This window comes from Diuraphis noxia, unplaced genomic scaffold (assembly GCF_037042655.1).
Source record: "Diuraphis noxia isolate RWA-SAM2 unplaced genomic scaffold, SU_Dnox_SAM2 contig0003, whole genome shotgun sequence".
In the NCBI taxonomy this organism is placed as follows: Eukaryota; Metazoa; Arthropoda; class Insecta; order Hemiptera; family Aphididae; genus Diuraphis; species Diuraphis noxia.
The window spans coordinates 4,973,701-4,997,550 of NW_028301713.1; the positions used below are offsets into that span (position 1 = coordinate 4,973,701).

Sequence of the window (23,850 nt, forward strand, 5' to 3'; positions counted from 1 at the left end):
GCAAATTTTCGCGTTTTCGACAGATTTCGTAAAAATTTGAACTATAAACGCTTATAAAAAAAAAATTGTGACTGACTTAAATTTTTTAATTTTTTTAGCTACAATAAGAACAACTCATAAGGAACCTTGTATTAAATTTTCAAGTTTTTTTGGTCATCTAAAATTTTTTTACCGACACTTCAAAAAAAAATTCTCATAAAAATCGAAAATTTCAGTGGTCTATAAATATCTCAAAAAAAGTCAAACAATTTTGAAAATTAAACTGTATATAGATAACACTAACATAAACATTTGGTGAAAATTTAAAGTATTTACAGTGATTAGTTTTTGAATTACAACCATATAAAAAAATCGATTTGGTCGAAAACTGGTTTTGCGTAAAAATTCCTGTTTTTCTGTAATTTTTTTTTTCTTTTTCTCGATTTTTTTGAAAACTGTTGGAAAATGTTAACTTTTGACCTCTATAATGCACCAAGGATATTCACTTTTACATCCGAAACCACCACCAAAGTTTGAAATTGAAGCATTATTTCGACTAGTTATGCTGTACACAGACACAAAAACAAACAAAAAACACACATCATTGTAAAATCAATACATTCCTCGATCCGCTCAGAATCTAAAATTACAATTTTATAAACATACGTAGTTTTGGTTTAAATTTGAATTCAGAAAATAAGTTTAAATTTAGAAAAAAATTGAAAATGTAGCTTAAAATATCTTTCGTAATAGTAAAATAAAATTATTCGATTAGTGAAAAATATAAAATTAAATTATGAAAAATAATATTAACTTTTATTTTTTCTTGCCGTTGTTAAAACAAAAATGCCCTACAACTTAAAAAAATTACCTTAAAAGTTACATGTTTTAAAATACCAATAACAAAAAACCGTCTATATTTAATTTTTGTTGCTGGAAAAAACTAAGTCCTGTTTACGTATCTAAAGGATATTAAGTCGTTTAATTCGGTAGTACACGCAGTGCTAACTAATACGCGGCTCATCGAGAATTTCCTGACTTCCCGATGGTCCAATCCGTCCCTATATCAAAAATGCTATCATGTTTTATACATCTATTCAGATATATGAGTGATATTTGACAGATTTTTCAATGAGTTATCGTAGGATTGATCTTAAATTGAAACTTAGTATGTCGTTTGTGATCCAGTCCGGCAATATTTTTTTAGTCGGATTTTTCGAGGAATATGTATATTATGCATGAATCGCTTTTCTCGCAAATCCATTCAAATTATTACTATAAAAAACAAAATAAAAAATCAGTCATTGACTCATTAAAAATCAATTATGAGTATCATAATTCTAAATATATAGCAACCTACGTCTTTTGTTAAAGCTTTGAATTAATTATTACAATTTACAATGATGTCTAAATGACTTAATCAATCATACCGTAAAATTACTTATAATCTAAATTTATTAATATGTATGATAGTATTATTTATTATAATTATATTTTCTGAAAAGTTAAATTATTTTTTTCAAACAATATTATACGCTTTAATATATAACATCATATTTATGAATAACTTATTTACTCGTTCATATTTTAATTTTTACCTATATTAATCATATGAAAATAATACTTATATTAATCACTAAATTGTTCTCCTATAAATAACACATACTAAACGTGACATTCGTCTCGGTAAACTAATTTATCAGATAATTTATGTTAGAAATTTAATTTACTAACCTACTTTTATTAATTTATTAACCAACAAAAAATTTAAAAAGGTGATTACTTTACACGTGGTATACTATTTTGGATAGATTGTATAAGTATCTTAAAAAACATATATAATGCTTCAAGTAAAGATTTTATTGCAGAAAATTAAAATATAAATTATGTAAAACACGAATTGAAAACATTATTATAATGATAAACAATAAATAAATAATTGCTAAAATAAATAAACGAAATCAAAATGTGTTTGTGATATAGCTATTTTACCTCTTACTCGTATTTTTCATTTTTTTATTGCAAGAGGTAAAAATCCAAGTTGCTAAGCTGATTGGGCAGAACGCAAGTGATCAAATCGACTGTGAAATTGGACAACATAGTAGTATATGTTTTTTTTCCAGTTCACATCCCAATTTTTACGAAGAACAGTAATAATATAGTATACGTTATTCAATAAATATTTAAGTCATTGTTATTTTGTCTTGAACAAAGAGTGTTATCCGTTATGTTACGGAACTCATTCAGTAATAAAACATTGATAAAATATTCAATAAAATAATTGTACGTAACACAATATTCATGATATCATTATTTATTACCTACAATCAACTTTTATTTATTATAAAGTTTATTTAAAAAAAACTTATTTAGTAGGTTGAATAGGACGTAGGTAACATGAAAACCATACAATAGGATTTTTATTACTTATAACTTATAACTTGTTATCCATTGAGGTAGTTGTTACACAATAATTTTATTTTGAAACTTTGAATTTTATATAGAATAATAGTAGATAAAATACTAAACATGTTTATATTAAATTGTTGTATGATGTTTCCTTTGATAAAATTAACTTGAAAAGAACGGTAAATCAAAACTCATTGAAACATATTTAACACAATTCAGGTGAATGATATTAATCTTCCCATTTTGAAAAGATATTTATATCTATATGAAATGTAGGATATAATTTAGTATAAGGAATTTTAATTTATTATTGAAGTAACAACCTACACTGACTTTTATTACACATTTTAAACTAAATCATTGTTTACACAGTTAATAATAATAATAATTGTAAAAACAAATATAATAAACATTTTAATTATAAATTTAAAAATGCATCTTATAATTTTAGGAGTAGACAATATAACACTTTATTTAGATAGGTACCATTTAATCTTACAACAACTTACAAGACCAGCAATATCAACTTCTACCATTTAATAGCCCGTCAGCCATAATATTGCAGATTCTGTAATTTTAAATATTTACTGTTAATGAAATAAAGATTTAAAGTTACAATATTCTTTTTACTGATAATCAATTATTTTTTTCATTTTTAAAGAGCTTAACAGCATTTTAAATTATCGTAATGCTTTGGTTAACATTTTGATGTACTTTATTTTAAGGATTACATTCTACATTATTTTTTGTGAATTTTCCGTCGTTATAATATTTCCTTAATGTTTATTTCAGTAACAAAAATTATCCTAAAATATCAAATTTTAAATTAAATTATAAAAAAGGCGGTTATCGCTCTGCTGTACAGTAGGTTACAAGTGGGTTACTGCAATGGATGGAATTAAATTTGAATCCAATTATATTATATCATTGTATACGAAAAACGATTCTGAGTGAATATGTTGTCAAAACTCAAACTTTGAATGCTTAAAAAAAAATTGTGACTATATGTATTCCTTTTAATTTCCAACTGATATTGTAAAAATATGTTAGGAGCCTTGTATTACATTTTCAAATCTTAGAATTAAAAAGAAAAACTTTTATGAATTTCTATCTAAGATAATTTTAACATTGCCGTAATTTTTACGTATTTAGTCAAAATTTGAACTTTAAATGCTTATAAAAAAAAATCGTGCCTACGTATTTCTTTTATTTTTCAACTGCTGTTGTAAAAATATGTTAGGAGCCTTATATAAAATTTTAAATTCTAAGACATGAAAGGAAAATTTTTAATGAATTTCTAGCATATAATAATTTATGAATTTTCGTGATTTTTACGTATGTTGTCTAAAATTCAAACTTTGAATGCTTATAAAAAAAAAATTATGACTATAAATTTTTTTATTTTTCAACTGCTATTGTTACAATGTGTTAGAACTTTAGAAGCCTTGTATTTAATTTTCAAGCTTTTCTACCCAACAAATACATTTTTATCGATATTTATAGAAAAAAAAAACTAAAAAAGTTGAAAAATTAAAATGTCAGTAAACAGCTCAAAACAAATCTTAATATTTTGAAAATTTTATCAAATATATAAAATGCATATATAAACATTCAGTCAAAATTTCAAGTATCTGCAGTCATTTGTTACACCAAAATAAGGAAATCGCTAAAAGTGAAAATCCAATGTTGTAAAAATTTAAATTTCAAATGCTCATAAAAATTTAATTTAAATTTCCGGTGGACTTTTTATTTGTGATAAAGATTTAAAAACTTGTAAGGAATCTTGTATTAAATTTTTAAATCTTAGATTTAAAAAGAAAATTTTTTATGAATTTCTAGCTTAAAATAATTTGTGAATTTTCGTGATTTTTACGTATTTTGTCAAAATTCAAACTTTGAATGCTTATACAAAAAAATTGTGACGATGAATTTCTTTTATATTTCAACTGCTATTGTAACAATATGTTAAAAGCCTTGTATTAAATTTTCAAGCTTTTCTGCCGAACAAATAAATTTTTATCATTATTAATTAAAAAAAACTAATAATGATCGAAAATTTCAAATGACTATGAATAGTTCAACTTAAGTCGAAAATTTTTGAAAATTTCATGGCGGATAGAATATTTTTATAAAAACATTCAGTGAAAATTGCATGTATCAATGGTCATTTGTTTTAAAGTTACATCAAAAACCAAAATCGATTTTGTCGAAAAATGACCGTGCGTAAATTTTCCTGTATTTCCCTTAATTTTTAGTTTGTTTTTCTCGATTATTTAGAAAAATTTTAAGAATATTTTACTTTTTACTCCTCAAAGTACCAACTAGATTCACTTTCTGATCAAACGAGGTACTGAAGTCGAAAATCGAAGCACTTTTATTGCCCCAAAACGTGACGACAGACACAAAAAAAAAAAAAAACACACATCATGGTAAAATCAATACATTCATCGCTCCGCTCAGAATCTAAAATTATAATTAAGTATAGTTTGTAGGTATTAATTGTATAAAATTAAGTTACAAGTGTGATAGTTTTTAATTTCGTTTACATATGTTGAATATTAAAATAACTATACCATACTTCTGCACATATAATAAGTTAATCTCTAAAAAAACATCAATTTAATTTATTTCAATTTAGTTAAATTATGAAATTAATAATTCAAACTTGAATTCGATAATCCACGGAAATTATTTTAAATATTTTAGATTACAATAATCGTGCTTAATATTATTCAATAAATAACTTATATTGCCATTATATTGAATTTAATAAACTTTATTTTTAATGATAATTAACATTTTATTATTGAAGATTAAAATACATTATTATTTTTTTTAATAATTATTTTTATGGCAAACCAAGTAGATAAAAAAGTTTTTACTTAATGCAGTTTATGGTTTACTTGTTTATTTCATATTTTCATATTTCATTTAACATTTGTGTATTATCAAAATAATCTTTCTCCGTAAAATCTTAGTTATTATTAAACTAATTGGCATTCCAAAAAAATATTAATATTTCAATATGTATGCGTTAACACAAATTAGATTTCATGCTAACTGCATCAGTAAAAATACGTGTATTCTTTAAACGATATAAAGCTGAATCATAATTTATATTAAATTTGTATTTAATTAAAATAAAACAGTACCTATGTAGTATGTATATTAAACTATATATTATATTAATTAGTTTAAATAATTATTCGTCAATTACATTTAAAATTATAATAATTCTACACAGTCTTAACTGTAAACAACTTTTTTTTATCGTATACATTAAAACATAATTGTTTCCAATTCAATTTATACTATAGGTATCAAATGCATTTTTTTTTTTATATTAAATTTACAATCCATACATTATAGCACAAGGAATAAATGTGATGCAGAAATTAACATATAAGCTAGGTAATAAAAACAATTATATATTAAAATAAAATTGTTTACAATAAATAGGTATTAAATAAGTAAATAAACATTTATAGGAATAATCCCAACCTCAATCGAAAAGAAGAAACCGCCTTAAATCGTTTAAGAATAGGACATACTAGACTTACCCACTGATATCTCATGTCTAATGATGAACCTCCCTTCTGTGAAGCCTGCGGCCCATCTCACCGTCAAACACATCTTGACCGAATGTCACGTTTACGACCAGGAGCGAATGGACCTCAACTTTACCGATACCCTCGACTCAACTCTCGGACCACAACTTGATCAGAACAAAAAAAACACTTAAATTTCTTAAACTAACTAATTTAATTAACAAAATATAATTGTATCTATGAACCCTATGTATATTATCTAAATTGTTATTAAGAATTGTGAACTAATGGCCTTTGCTGCCGAGTTGTTTTGTTTAAGATCAATAATAAAAAAAAAAAAAAAACATTTATAGACACCTATCCATGATATTAATTTAAATAAAACGAAATTGTAGCCAAATTACATTAGAAATAAAATGTAATTATTATTGTTTTTCAATTACCTTTTGTAGGTATCTACATTTATGGTATTTTTGTTGTATCTTATACAATTAAAATTAAAAAACTTTTTTGGTTGATTATTGATAAAAATTATGAGATTAAATTTGTCTTAACTAAAATTTTAAAACTATACTTTACAGAGTTATACGTTTAATTGCTTGTATCATTAAGTTTAAAGCAAGTATACATATCGCACTTCAGTGTTTTTAGATATTATAGAACAAATAATAATTAAAATTCATAATATAAGATACTCTCTCTATATATACACATTACACATATTATATGACTTGAAAAAATTAGTACAGTAAAGAGTTTTAAATAATCAATAAGAGTGAGTATAGATTAAAAAATGAGAGAAAAAAGTAAAGCATGCAAAAACCTGATTGTGAATTACAAACGTTTTGAAATTTAAATAAATTAAATAATCTTTATGTTAAAATAAAAGAGAACGATTTATGCTCATCTCTGATTAAAAAAATAGTTTTCAATTGTATTTCACTTTACGGCATACGTAATTATGTATTTTATATTACAATTTTAAAAACATTAGGATAACAATTTACAAATCTACCTAGGAAAGATAAAGCTGTGCTAAATTATTTTCCAAATGTAACCACGATAGTTAAAAAAAAAAAGATAGAAATATTTATCACATTTTTTTTTATTATTATTTAACCAAATATACCCTCGGCGACATAGGCCATTGGGTTACAAAATTTTAATTTCAATTTATCACATTATATCTATGGGTCTAGCGGTATAGCAGCAACTAAATATTACGGTTAAATTGATCATATATTTGACATATTTATGTTAATTATTAATTACTATGGTTATATGTTTACTCAAATTGGAAACAGATAAAATAAATAGAGTATTTTAATATACTAATTTATGTAGCCAACTTTAATATTTAGTGATTATTGTTCAATCTATACACTTATCATATAGTATCTAAAATTTACGAAAAATTGGGAATAAGTAGGAACAAAAGATATTACTTGCATAGTCGGTACATCTGTATCCGTCAGTTCGTTTTGTTAAATCTGTTTATTGAGGAAGCTAATTTTTTACATTTAAGTTGAGAAAGTTATGTGACACTCATACCTATAGGTACACATTACATGGAGAGAAATACATGTATTATTATTAATTATTTAAATTAATGCCTTCCTTTGCATTTTTAAACGAGTGAGTTATAGTACATTTAAAGTGGTTGACTCTAAGAAATACCTTACAATATTCTGTGTTAAAACTGTACTATTTAAATTTGATTCGTTTAACAAAAAAATACCCGGATAAAATACTCTTGGATTTTCAAAAACCGTGTCTAATAAATATCAATCTAAGGAAATACTAGGTATAGTATATATTATATATAGTATATCATCCGAAATGGGCGATTTTTTATGTTCTCTCGGTGAAAGTCATTATACGTTTACCTCAGCTAATTTGTCACAAACGTTTAAGAGCCGTAAATTAATTACATTTCAAGCGATCGAATGAAAAGTTGCTTTATACAATACTGTGTTGTAGTAAAAATTCGAGCAATCGTTTGTCAGGATTAGAGCGCTTTAAATGTCTCCCCTCCTCATGTGCACCAATGTTTTTCAACCAACGCTTTTTGTCCTCAATGCCATCCTCTTCTACTAATTTTATTTCATTAAAATGAACAACAGTAGTGCGGTGAAAAGTTTGTCGGAAAACAAAAGTACACTTCATCAAGAACGAGGAGGAACTTATTAATGATTTCAAAAGAACTTGGTTGTATTTTTGCCTTCAAAATTCCGAGAACTTAAAATTCAAGATAATGAATGTAATACCTGTGTCTTATATTTACTTGTATAGATACCTACGTCAGTCCTACTATACACCCACAAGCTAAATTATTGTATTCACAATGCTATTAAACATCTATGTATAGCATACAGAGCTATGACCGAAACTAGGGTGCATACAGTGCACAAACTAAAGAAGAAACCTGTCAAGATACAGCTGAAACTGGACAAAGGATAGCGTTGTGGGCTGTGATATTAAAGCCAAAAGTGCAATAATAAATCATCGGATTCTAGAAACGATTCTATTCTAAAAGAAAATCAGTCGAAACATTCGTTATTTCTTCAAAACCGTTCGACGGTTGACGATCATTTTTCATGAATTTTTAGAAACTTTTAAAAAATATTTATTTATTTTTAAACCCATCTAGTCTATTTTTCTGACTTTTTTTATGCGGTATAAAAAACCATATTTTTTATAAAACCTATGCATTACTTGCTTCGCTTAGAATCTAAAATATGTTGTCTAAATAAATATAACGTCTCGATACATGTAGTATCACGTAGACATGATCACGCTTATAGTAAAAAAGCTCAAAGTTCAAATGATATCTATTCTTATAGTTAACTGATGCATACGGGGTGGATTTTCCAGTGTCACGTCCTGTTGTAGTTAAAATATGTTAAACTTTGAATGCACACACGTTCTAAAAAATGTTCTTTCTATTCATATTATCTAAAACCACCAACTTTTTTAAAACATATTATGACTCTACCCTTCTTTGGCCACACGCTGCAGAACATTTCCATAATCCTAATTCATTTTTAAATTATTATATTTTACATTATGCTTGCACCCTAATAACGATTATGGTACGAACTAAACCTTCTACAGATATTTATAGATTTACGACTCATTATAATAAACGTTTTGGGGGTGGAGTGGCCGATCGGACTAAGGCGTCTGTTGCCATGCACGCAGTCGCCGGTTCGAACCTCGGCACGGGCGACATCGCTCTTTGGGCATTTCGCGGTGTCTGGAGAGAGAGGCCGCCGCCCCCCAACCGGGCATGGCAGAAACCTACGGGTGCCCATTAAAAATTCTGCCAAAATACCCACGTGTTTAAAACCTACAGTACCTTCCCCTACAGTTCCCCCAGGCTAATGACCTCAGTTGTCGAAGCCTTAACCCTCAAAAAAAAAAAAAAAACGTTTTACGATTGCATAATATATATTATTGGTATTGTCATTTGATTTCGTTTTTCTTCTACGTGACATATTAAAAGGACGCCAAACTCATACGTGTTCTTACTTATCTCCGAATTATGGACCTACAAAAAACCAAATTTGCATTAAAAAGAATCAATTTTATATTTTTTATATACTATACGTTGGTTTAAATAATAGAGTAAATAATTTACTACTGAATGACCTATGATTGAACTTTTAAGTAAAATTATGATGTCACCTCATAGGGTTTTACTGGTATTTTAATTTTGAATTAAGTCAGAACTTGGTATGTAAAATATTACAAATTTAAAATGATCATGATTCGCTTTGAAACTTAAATGCTAATACAAGTCTATGAATCTATGGTAAACCCTGGATAATACATTTTTTAGTTTAAAATTTGATAATGATTCAATTCAATTTAATTTTAAATCCAACAACAGCACTAAAATGGTTCGCATACTTATTATGTTGTACTTACTTATTTTTTGTAAGACGGATACAACACGTAGTGATTCGGCGTCTTTTAAGGATAGTTTACGGGAAAAAACATGTATAAATACGTATATATTTAAATGTACTTACATAGAGTTATATGAAATTCCAGAAAAATACAGTACATTATAATAATTATATACATAACTCAACATAAGTATACAAATATACGTTATGCGTTTTACATAGTGTATAAACAAAAATATTGAAATATTGAAATCAAAAAGGTTATATACATATAATAATATGCATGAATAGATAGTATAGGTAGGTATATAACTTAGGGAATAGATATACCTACATTCAAGTTAAAGGTTTAAGAGTGACGGCGTATAGTATACAGGGTGTCCCGTGAGGATTTTCCCATTGCAATATCTCTCAAAATAATGGTGATATCGAAATTCTGGTTTGGTAATAAAACTCACAGGGATAAGAACTACAATTGTTTCATATTTTAATTTATTTTAATGTTTTGGTAAAAAAGTTATAAAATATACTTTCATATTTAATTATTTCCAAAAAAATTAAAGACAGCCATTTTGTAGAGTTTGTTTTTCTGAAAATATTGACGTTTCAAAATTTTATTTTCATTAATTTCCTGATTTTTAATATTTTTTTTAGTTTCGAGAAAAATTGCGAATTATTTAACACCATAATGTTATCAAACATGTGACCCGCCGCACCGCGCGATAGATTCCTAAATACATTTATAATCATATTTTATTTTATCAAAACTAGAAAATATATCAAAAATCAGGAATTAATGGAAATACAATTTTGAAATGTCAATATTTTCAGAAAAATAAACACTACAAAATGGCTATCTTTAATTTTTTTGGAGATAATTAAATAAAAAAATATATTTTTAAAATTTTTTACAAAAACATTAAAATATGAAACAATTGTAGTTCTTATCCCTGCGCGTTTTATTACCAATCCAGATTTTCGATATCACCATTATTTCGAGAGATATCGCAATAGGTAAATCCTCACGGGACACCTTGTATAATATAACGAATTCCGGGACCGGAGGATGCAAATATTTTCTGAATAACGTGTTTTGTATGTGTGTATAGAAAAACCACTAGCAAACCGGCCAATGTGATAAAAAATAACAAAAGACAATCTCTATGCAATATTATAAGCGCCACTGCGTGGTGTATTATAAATGATATTCGTACTATAATATAATACTGACAGATACTGTATCGTCCACGTAACGGATGCGATCAATTTATCACATATAGCGATATAGGGTGAGTGGTGGATGAAAGATAAGAGTCTTTTGGATTGCGACTTGTAATATTAAAATAATATAAGTATTATTATACATAACTTCTTGTGTGTACCGTGTACGCGTACATAATTTATAGTCGAGGAAAACACATACAAAAATATGCATTATTGTAATAATTTTTATTGGAAGTCTACCCCAAATATTGCGGCTGTATTACCTTTTATTCCACCAAAAAACGTTAATATAATAGGTAGCGTATTTATCGTTCGTACGATATAGAATTTAATCCGAGATAAACATCATGTAATCAAGTGCATAGTAGTAATTGTACATTTATATGCTTACATATATTATATGTATTGTAATTTATGACGTACTACACGTCTACACGGGTGGTGGCAGGCTGCAGGTACTCTGCTGCACAGCTATAGTGCAAAGCATGGCTAAACATATTTATTAGTTGTATTATTATGACGTGATTTCATTCAAATAATATCTTATTTATTATTTAAAAAAATAAAATTTTATAAAAATGTAATGGCAATGAGCATAAAATAATATTAAGTATGGCTCGAAAACAATCGGCATGAAATGTTAAAAAAATATATACAATTAACGAATATTGAGCCGTTTGGATTTTTTTCCGACCATGTGAAAATCATAAAACCCAGCGGGTCAGCACCTCCCCCGAACGATTTCGTGACGCGTATAATAATGTATTTTTTACTTATATATATGTAATACTTCGAGCAAGTATAATATATAATAATACGATATTAAATTATATTTTATAGATAGACGCCGACGACGTATCGATATAAATTTATATACGTTGGTATAACGTTATTATTATTGCGGCGAAGGAGTTACTGGTGTGATATATATTATATATAAGTAATAAGTATACACGCGTTCCCGTAGTGTTACTATTATTATATAGTACGCAACGGTGGTAAAAGCTACGCCATACCTTTATGTACGGAGTGATCCATTTCACACGGCTTCCTTAAATTTCGAAATAAATATTTGTGTTTTTTTTTTGAAAATAATGATCGATTTATTTTAGTGTTCCTATTTATACTGGCTTACAACAAAGAAAACTAACTTTTTACTATTTTATTTATCATAATATGGTTTGATTTTTAAACATCATCAGTGTACTGAAAATATCGAATAAATATCCCCAACTACTTTTTTATTATAATCAGTATTTTACATTTTAAGTTTGTACACTCAGATAAGTGGAGTATAGAATGGGAGGACGAAGTACTAGGCAAATCAAAATTTAAAATACTTATTATAGGTACTTATAGTAAAACAAAATGTTCAATTTCAAATAAGAACCTGCATTTTTCACAGTAAATTATTTAGTCAACATTTCTGTTTGAAAATTATTATGTAACTAATTTCAACAAAATTGTTTTTGTTAAGGATAGTAAGTAGTCCTTAAAAATGATCTTCAAAAATACAAAATAGATGTAAAATCAGTTCTAGTAGGTATATTTTTTAATTTTTTTTTAAATAAATAAGCCTCGTCATCTATGGCCATTGGCACACAAAGAGTTGAAAGTAAAAAATGTTTAAGGATACAGTATGTAAATATTAAATAAACAACAACAGATTATAAACTACTTATAAGATTGGTTTTAATTATAAAGGTTATCATGTGACTTACGGTATCTTAATAGAGAGTTTCATGATATTTGATACCTATATTTTATTATATGTAGTAGGTATTATGTATTCAATTTAACTTGGATTGTTTTTATACATTATAAATGTTGATAAACTAATGTAAATAAATAAAAAAAAAAAAATATTTGAATTACGATTACCAAAGCCCCCATCTTCCAAACCCATTATCATGGACCTATTATGCATAGTACATAAAATTAAATGATTTAAGAACCAATATTTCAAATTTCGAATTTTAATTTTGATATACATCTAAATTTTCAGAAAAATTATTCACTATTTACAACATTAAAAAAACGTAATAGTTTGAAAAACAGAAATTTAGGTATATCCTCACAGGACACTTCTTGAGTAGTACGAAAAATCTTAAGAATTCTAAATAATATATGGTCATTAAGTAAATTCATAAATTTTAAAAATCAGACTTTGAATTACTGTATTATTAAAAAGTGGTGAGCATATTATGCATATTATGCTTGGTGAACCACTCTGTATGCCACTGTATACATATAGATACGCGCACGCGTGTGCATGTGTAAATGTGTGGTGTAAATGTAATAAACCACCGCCGCTAAAGGTGTGGGTGAGATGGCGATAATGCGATTGCCGCAGGTGTGAAATGTGATTCGCAAAAACTGTATTCGGTTCGGCGGCGATACAACTACCGTTAAAATTCGTCATAAACGCTTTAGCCCTCTACCACCCCTGCATGGACAACCGTTCTGTGTCAAAAACAACTATCACGCGTCTTCTCAACCACTCTCTCGGCACTATCTATACACAGGTCCCTAAACTCGCAGTCTCTCCCTCGCGCTGCACTGCACTCTCACAACCCTATTTTATCCGCACTGCCGTTTTGCACCCTCTCCCTAACCTCCCCGTGGCCCCCAAACGTGGAGCGTAAGTACATCAACAAACGCCGCCAATGCCTTTTAAAAATCGTATATACTCGTGATTCGAACAATTTAATTTAATGTAATCAGGGCCCCTACACACATTGTCCGCTGCATATATATGCGTGATGAACATACTTATATATACACAATGTGATTGTACATTGCACACTTGCGAAAATGTAAATAATATATATAGGACATGCGTTTTTATCGAAAAGTATATAATATCTATAAATGGTATCTGTGTGTTAGCGAACATTTTCCGCCTTGGTTTAATGACACGAAACATTTTCGCTCTCCAAAATAATAACAAAATAAAATCAATATACCAATCTGATATCCAAGAGATCGAATTAACTGCGGTTCGAAATAATTATTCAGCGTATCCCATTTGCACTTTTAAATATGTACATACTACAATTATACTTTATGCATATACGTTATATTATTTATATCATAAACGCCGGGTCAAATGCACAAAAATATACCGCGGGGGGCCGCTAGAACATCCATAGTGCGCGGTGCAGGGTGTTGCGAATAATAAACATCGCCGATAAAAAAAAATACACATTATCTTTTTCCTCGTTATCTAATCAGCTTGGGGTTCCATAAAATAAATAACTGGCGGACGTGTCCAATTTAAACAGCGTCCCAGCGAGCGGCGTACAACGATAGCATGTGACCCTGTCCCGCCTGGTCCCTAAGACTATATTATAAAAATGGCGTCACAAAAAAAATCATTGAAGCGCTCGAATATATTTCTTTTATTCTGTAAAATGTGATGTGATTTTGGGTGTCCAATGTCGGAAATTAATTTTATATGTTAGATTTATACCGTAATATTATTATAATTATAGCTATATTTTCGAACGTGGTCAAAACTAATATTATAACTTTTCTGTATTTCTAGGAAGAATCTCTGAAAATTTTGTCAAAAACGGACTTTTTTTTTGTCTATAAGTCACAAAAATACAAACATAAGAACATTACCTTTTGTTGTACATTATTTGAACAATAACAAACATGCAATAAATTAGATATTATTATTTTTTATTCAGGAAACAAATCTCATGGGGTATTGCAGTTCGGCTAGTCTATAAAAAAAATGTATTTAATGTTTGTAAACCAAATGAAATTCATGAATGAGCCACTCTATAGAAACCTACAACCTTGGAGAGAGAAGCCTAAAACGTCAAAGTATCTATTGATATTTAGATGATTTTAATTGAAAATCCAGTAGCTTCTGAGATTAGGTAAAAAACTAAAAACTATAAATAACTATAATATTGTACTCAGAAAACCAGGATAATAATATTAACATCTAAATTTTGACTAAATTCGAAAAATAACCAAAATTTAAAAAATGTATTAAAATAACCTACCTACATTTGGTGAGTTAGGGATCGGGGAATATCCACAGCACGGATGGTCAAACGCAGAGGAGGGGAGAGCGTTCTATACTTAAATGGAGGTGCATATATAATAATTTAATAGAACATCCTGTGGGAAATGCACGTCAACATAGTTCACGTCGTCTCGCGTTGTACAATGATATTAATATAATTATATATTAATACCTAATATAAAAATATTACCATTATAATATGATGCCATATACATATAAGAAGCACACTTTCGACTCGCCACTCACACCTTTCACAAGCTCATCACGTCATCACCTATACACAGATTTTAATATTATTTTTTTTTAAGAATTGGCCATTTATTAAAAAGCATAAATAAAAGTATTCTATAAATATTTTATTTTATCTACCTTCTATGATAAGCAAAGCTTTTGTTAAAAATAGAGAGTTTTTTTCAAGATATTTACTACAATTATATTTTACTCTTTTATTATATCTAATTAATAACAATTTATTATAATATAACATGACAAATGTATACGTATAATAATATAATGTTTTATTATGTTGTATACACGTCTGTGAGCGCCAAACCTATCGTGTCGCGAGCATTGTTCTCTGAACTATATAAATAGGGTAGTACAATATGATACGCCTATATTATTCGCAATATATAATAATAATATAATCGCGCTCGTTTTAATCACCGTGTACGTCATAATTCACGACTCTCGTGCACTATAAAATAAAATATTATATAATATAATAAATAAAATTATGTTTATACAATATTATAATAACGTGTACACACATTGCTACAGTTATCCCGCAGCGTTGTGCTGTCGACCGTATCACCAACCACATGCTTACTATTTGCTACATAATACATATTGCCGATAATAGTATTATAAAACATTATGACACTTGCGAGTTCACAATTATTGCATATATAACTATTTCTGTACAGAGTTATTCACCAAACACGATTACCCCATATTTTCCTTTAGTAGGTATACTGAATGTATTCAAATTTTTATTTTATGGAGTTTTAAGATAGAAATACTCAAAAACTTTTCCCTTACTATCTAATTAAGCAGTTTCGTACTGTCGTGTGGAGAATAGTCATACACACTTCTGTTTTTTTTTAAATAAAAACGAAGAATAATTAAAAATTGTTTTACAAAAATATAAATAAGATGTACCTAATATTGGATCTAGCATTTAATATCATTGGCCAATTTTTACAAATCATACCTGCATATTTTGATGAATTAATATTAATTAATGAAATTATCAAATCTCTATATCCAGTTGCCATATGTTTCAAACCCGTTTACCCATCATCGTGAACCAATTATTCTCCATGCACTAAGTTAAATAACATACAAACAACTAGGTACTCATTAGAATTTTAGTTTGGCTATTATATTTTAACATTATCACCGAAATTATCCACTGAATAATTTACAAATAGAAATTTCCTTCTCTTCTAGGATTACGTTGAGCTCTAGATCCCCCTTCTCATTTGAAATACAACATTTTATATCTCCACAGGATACTTCTTAAGTGAAACAAAAATATCAGCAATTTTAAAGTATGTTTAATTATCACGAAATTCAGATTTTGAAAAACTGCATTATTTAATAAAAAAGGAAGTTAACATGCTTTGAGATTCACCCAGCTTACCTACATAACATATACCTATACATAACACCAACAGTGCCCGAAATAAATGCGATTTTAAATTAATTTACCACTACTGTGTAGTCAATAGTCATAGTGTATACGTAAAAATGAATTTATACCATATAAGATCCATATATTTTACGTGTATATTGTATATACAATCAATGAATTTATCAAAACAATTACTATCAATCGTCGAAGGACAAAATAGGTGAATTATATTAATTTTTTACATTTAAACGCGTTGTGCAGTATATTTCAATTACATTTTTATATGAAATATATGTATAATCAAAATGCATAAAGTACTTTTTGTTATATTTCGAAATAAGCTTTGTACAATTTTAATTATTTTAAATGTACACTAAATGCAAAACACTTAAAATATTTCGCATATTTACATTTTAAAGTATATCCTTAAGCGGAAAGACTATTTTAATTTCCGAAAATAATTTAATGACGACCTATAGTCTGTCAGAAATAAGTGAACAAGTAGTATAATATTTGTAATATTAATGTTTTTAAACCTTTCACAAAATATTAGAGTTTGAGAAATGATAAATCTTTTCAAACATAATTATATATATGTATATATTAAATATCAATCTATAAAAAAAAATATTTATTACTCTTATTTTTTATTGATCTTTGTAGCTTCGGTGACATGGGCCATTAGCTTTATATTTAAATTTACACTACACTATTACATGTTTTAGGTGACAATTTAATTCCATATTACTCTTAGTTAGATTAATGAATACTATAAATTAGAAAAATAATGTTTTTGCGTTTACATTTATTAAAATGTATAATTTATTGACATTGTATAACATTTTTTACCGAAAGTAAAATCTTCAATGTACCTACATTTTGCTGAACATAATTGAAGTTTTTCATTATAATAAAATGTATACTAAATTAAGATACCTATTTGAAATTAAGATAAATGCTTTGAGAGAACCGTTAATTATTTACAAACATTTCATAATGAAAGCTCTATTTCATGATTAGTGTTCTTGAAAAACAAATGTTAATTTATTATCTTTGTTTTTAATTTGTATTTAAAATATCAAACTCATCAACGATTTTCTGCAGCTTATTTATTTTATTAAATACATATTTATGTAGGTATACGCGCAGGTGGGAAAAAAAATTTGCATACATTTTATATAAAAAAAATCCTTAAGCCATTTGTCAGTTTTCATTTTTAGTATATAGTATCATCACCTACCGGGTTATTCAAAGTGAGATTCTTTTTCATATTATTAAATTTAGCTAATCAAATAATAAGTAACTGGTTTGCTAACGTTAGTACATATTTTAAGTTTAATCAAACGAAACATTGTGTACACTTTACTCGCACTACTTAAACCGTATAAACAACGTTTCTTTACTCATCATCATTATAACTTTAAATAATTTTTATTTCTGATTGAAAAGCAATAAATATTTTAGTCAATATATGTTCTGTTTGTTAATTGATTTTTGTCAATGATATATTTATCAAAATGTATTTCTTATTTTTTAAAACTAAAACCTTACGAAATTGGAAAATTAGAATCAAATGTCAATCATGATAATATTAAATGATTATGTTTAAAAAATAGAAATATATTTTTTAAATGTCTAATTCATATTTTGTAAATCACCAAATATATCAACGTATCCTATTAGAAACTAAAAACAAAGCAGGTAATACAAGTGTATGGATATGATGACAAAACTAACTTATTTTTACTTTTCATGAGGTTTTAAGTTAAGCTTTAAAGATTCAACATATAAGTGTTTAGCAAAACCTAGTTGATTGAACACGAGTCAGCAAATAATTAATCTATTAGGGGTCGCTTTACCATGTATTAATCATTCTCGAAAAGCTTTCACCTTTGCGACAGATCATTGAAAATTTTGAAGGTACCCTCTTTATATATTACAATAATATTATACAGTTATAATAATGTATATAGGTAAGATGTTATCTAATTTTTTTTCATTTCAACACAATAAATTGACAAACGACACGAACGGTTATTAGTACTTATTGTCCACAAGCTACCATATACTTAAATTACCTACAAATACACTAAATATTGTCTAAAAAGCATTTATATTTTGAATACACTCATAACTCACATTAAATTTAAAATATTGACAAAAACCAATGAGATTCACTAGATAATAATCTTACTTTTGAATTTGAGAAGTATAGATCAATTCATATTATAAACTATTAAGCATAAATTTACATAACAAAGTTCAATAGTTTATACAGTTGTTCAGAACGTATAATTTGGTATAATAGGTATAATACAATGCATTTATAAGACAGAAAACGCATGTGGGTGAAATGCCTCCTAAATAGGTGCCTGATGCCTATACTTAAAAATCTTCACGTAGATATTTGTTTGATAATCCATTAATTGTATTTATTTATTGACCTTACTGGGCTTACTGTATATACAAATTATGCTTATAATAATTAAAATAATTCCACATTATTCAATCAAAGCATTATTAATTATAATATCACTATTAATAACTTTAGTATTGGTGTGGTCACTACTAAAAAAGACTTACCTATTATATTCTGACTAGATCTTAATTTAATATTTCACTGCAAAGCGATGTGCTGTAAGGCGTTTAATACCCTCGATTTTGAAATTCATATCTCGAAGAGCTTTAAACTGTTCTCGCTTAAAATTTTCTTGGTCAGTTCATATTAGAATATGCACCTATCCACTGGAATCATTTACGGCAACAAACTATCCTATTACTTCAAGACCGTGTTCAAAGGCGTTTCTCATCATCAGTTGCTTTTATTTTAAAAATTAAACATAATTTGCGTGATAATCTCGCCTGTAACAAATCAGCTTGGTTTTAGTTAATTATTAGAAGTGTGTATGATAAATTTCTATTATTCCTAAAGGTAATATCTGGAGACATTGACAGCTCCTCCTCTCCTATCTAAAATTAGCTTAGAGTTCTTGCTCAGCCCACTAGATCTTACTGTCCCTTTGCCATCAATTTTCATAACACAAATAATTATGATATGAATAATTCAGTAAATAATCTAGTTGATTAGATGATGAGTTTGGCCGATGAGTATTACCCTACGTAATTTAGGTTATAACAAGATTCGTATTTTACACTAGTTTGTAAATGTTAATTATAATGCACAATTATAATTTGTATTATTATAATTATAATTTTTTTCTAATTTATTAATTTAAATTTTGGTAAATTAATATGTGTTTAATGTTTGTTTATATGAAAATATATCATGCTAATTCAATGTTTATTTTTCAGGTAGAATAGATCATTGCAATAAGACTGTTGATATCTATGAAGACATCACTAGTCCGGAAGTAACATCTTCGAATTTTGGAAAACCACTTTACTGTTCATACAGATTTCGTTCATTTAAAGGAACGCCTAAAGACTATATTCTTCGAATTAGATTTAAAAAATTTAAATTTGGAGTATTAGTCAATGGAACATATTGTCAAGGAGGATTCATGCAGGTAGTTAATACTGATATATGAGTACTTTTTGACTCAACATCATATTAAGCAATTTAAATTATAATTACTTATTTTGTGTATTTTATATTAATTGTAGTTAAGTATAAGTACACGTTATAATCAAGGTGTTGAGACTTAAATATTATAATAATAGTACTTGAGGAGTATCAGAACCGTATATCTATGTTAGATATCTTAAACATTGCTTGTTAAAATTGGGTACTGAATACTGATATCATTTTTAGAATATAATTTCTAGAATTGAATTCACAAACATCTTTTCTGCAACAATAAAAATTCCCTTATTATTATAAGAAAAAAAATATATATAAACAAGTTTCTCTTAATCCTAACGACTGTTCGGAGAGTTAAGTTCCACACTTAATTATTTCAGTTCATAGCAAATTGTAACAAGCTTTAGACATTCCTAACACTCGCACTTTAAATGTGTGATTTTATTAAATAGTGTTATTTTAATTTTATAAATATTGGTGCATATAATATAATACAGTGTTTCAACAAACAAAATAAACAGAAAAATATCAGAACTAGAAAAAACGTATATGAATGCTATTAATTTCAGAACAAAATAAATGTTTAAATAATGTAAAAGTAAGTATATGTATATGTAATATCCAGTAATATTATTAAATGTATCAAAGTAAATTTGTTATATTTTGTAATTGTTTAATCAGAGTCCAGAGACATCCAACTAATAAAAATAGACTTTTCAATAAATAGGCTACAAAAACAATTTTTAAATTTATAGCTGAAAATAGCCAACATAATCTGAATATTTTATTTTATGGACAATAATATTGCATAATTTAATATTCACTTGAATTCTTCTAGTCTAAAAGAAGTAAATATTATTGTATTTTAATATTTTACAGACAAAAATGTATTTGTGTGGAATAATAAGTCAAAGTGTCCTTACTGAAATATTAAGTTTAAAAAGAACATTACAAAAAAAATAATAAAAATTAACTATTGTACTTTTGTACAGCGATTGATGACGCCTGAAAGTAATAAATATATTGAAACTCTATATGGGTCATTCAATCATTTATTCGATTCTCTGTTCTGAAATCCTTACAATTTTAAATTTTAGCCAACTCAGGAAAAATAATAAAAATGTTTAATTTATTCTAATCATCATTCGACACCCGAAACAATATGAGTGTCATAAATATTAATCCAGAAGCCCATCATTTTTCATAATTATGATCAATAAGAGATTAGTTAAAGATATGGTTCATGATAATAATGTATACGAGTTTAGAGTTATTTTATGTCAGATAAATAAACATTGCTCATATTGATATAGAATAAAATAATGTATTTAAAAACATTTTTTTTTTTTTTTTTTTTCATTGATCAAAAGGACATCGGCGACAACGGCCATTAGTCTTAAACTTTACATTATTGATTACATTTTTTTTTGGTATTTTAAATATGATAATTTTAAATTAAGTCGTACAATTTATATTTTCTTAAAAAAGACAAAATTTTGAATGTGGAGTCTGCATTTGGACCGAGGGCTGCATCTAAGGTGGTTGGGATGTTCAGCTGATCGAGTGCCTTTAAAAACATTTATTCTATATACTATAATATATGTTATGAGCTTGTATAAATAATCAAATTATAGAAATAATTTAAAAACAATGCAGTTCTAAGATTTTGAAAGACAACATTATAACTACATGCATTTTTATATGTACTTAGTAAATATTACACGCTAAACATTTTACATGGTATTATGTTTCATGTTAGTTTTTATAAAGTATATGTACAGAAAAAAATATTTTTGTAAGAAGAAAAAAGTTGTGAAAACAAAATAAATAAATAATGAATGAGAAAAAAAACAATTGACAAAAACCTTATCCCCTTTAGATTTTTTTTCATTATCTTTTTTAATTCTTCGCCCTGGGCTAACCATTACGAAATGCTTTTATTACGAGTTGGACTCTAACTGGATACAATTTTTGGTTGAGATGAAAAGAAATTGCACAGTGAAATAAAAAAAAATCTAAGCACCCCTCTGGAGACACCCCATTCTCTTCGGTCACATTATTCCCTATTATTGTTTCTTATATATTTATGTATATTTATTTTGCATGTGAATTGAATGCAAAATCGAATTTCCACAATCTCCAGGTCAAATAATAATAGGTGTTTTGGTGGAAGTATTGATGTTTTAGTGTTCAGAATAAACTCAGCAATTCATAGGAAACTTTGTCCACGGCTCGAATATACACCATTATATACGATATAGCAAACGTCTATTACTGGCAATAATATGGCTGCCATTGGCTTAAAAATTAAAATCGTGTTAAATCAAAATGTATTGCGTTTAGGTAAATGTGCGCTTAATTGTGGGTATTTTAATCTTAATAATAAAATTGGAGAATTTATTGGTTGGCAGAATTTCAAAATGCGCCACGCACTTAAGCACTGGACAAATGTTTAAAGCTCATGGAAAAAACCCGAAGCTGTTATGCGTAAATATTGTGATCGCAGTTACCTATATAAACGATGGTCGAGGGTCCAGGGACAAGATTAAAGCTGATCCCTTTTAGTGGCTATGCGGCAATGATCTCATAATACATATACACATATAATATCTAGTGTACGGGAAACGAGGCCAAAAACGCGGTGAATATCCTGCCATTGGTGAATCTAACTGTGTACAACATATATAATATTTGTGCGTGTGCGTTTATATGCTGACCACAAAACACTTAATTAATTCCCGTGCTCCCGGTATATTATATAATATATTTTACTATAGTAAAAACAATGGTGTTTTCAATTTGTTAGTTAGGTACATAGTATGACTTGTCTATAATAGGTTAATAATATAATTACTAGCCCGCAAGATCCTCAAAAATCCCACCTCACTCCATCAAGCACTCAATGAAGACAATACGGACGCAATCAATGTATTTTTCCATAGTATAAACATAAGTCATAAATTGTAAACACATGTAAATACTTGTAATAATTATAACGTTCACTTATTTATATTAATTTAATGCAGGCTAAAGACCTTTGATGTCGAAGCCTTAATAAATTTATAAAAAAAAAAATATAATGACTAAAACATTATGGGCTATGGCTATACATATAGAGGTTTATTAAAATGCAATGATACTCATTTAATGATTATATTTTATTCCGTTTTGGTAGATTTAGCTCGGTATTCGGCCGAAAATTACCTACTAAAAGGAATACATTTTTAAATTTTAAATTACAATCCGGTAAAATTTACATTGAGAAAATTTCAATTCAGCATACACTTGCAGCTATTTTTGACTTTGTCTTTTTTTAATTACGTACTTATATATTGTGTATACAATGTATACTATACATATATATACAAATACAAAAATTACTGATTACTTTTATAATTTATATTTTACTAAATATTACATACAATTATTGTTATACCAAGTGTAACTAAAGTAGGTATAAAGTTCCTTGAAATCTCGTAATAATATATTTATTATAAAGTACACATAAACATTAAATAAAATAATAAACGAAAACATTTGTATAGGTATTCACCATAATA

General features: G+C 27.1%; 1 protein-coding gene across 2 annotated transcripts in view; it reads left to right on the top strand.

The window, feature by feature from the left end:
* The window catches only part of LOC107173795 (uncharacterized), a 63,776-nt gene that overhangs the window by 3,407 nt on the left and 36,519 nt on the right, over positions 1 to 23,850 (top strand). For both annotated transcript variants that reach the window (XM_089221835.1, XM_089221836.1), the window contains exon 2: positions 20,062 to 20,276. In XM_089221835.1, the coding sequence (XP_089077961.1) occupies positions 20,062 to 20,276 (215 nt within the window). The remainder of the gene's footprint in view (positions 1 to 20,061; positions 20,277 to 23,850) is intronic.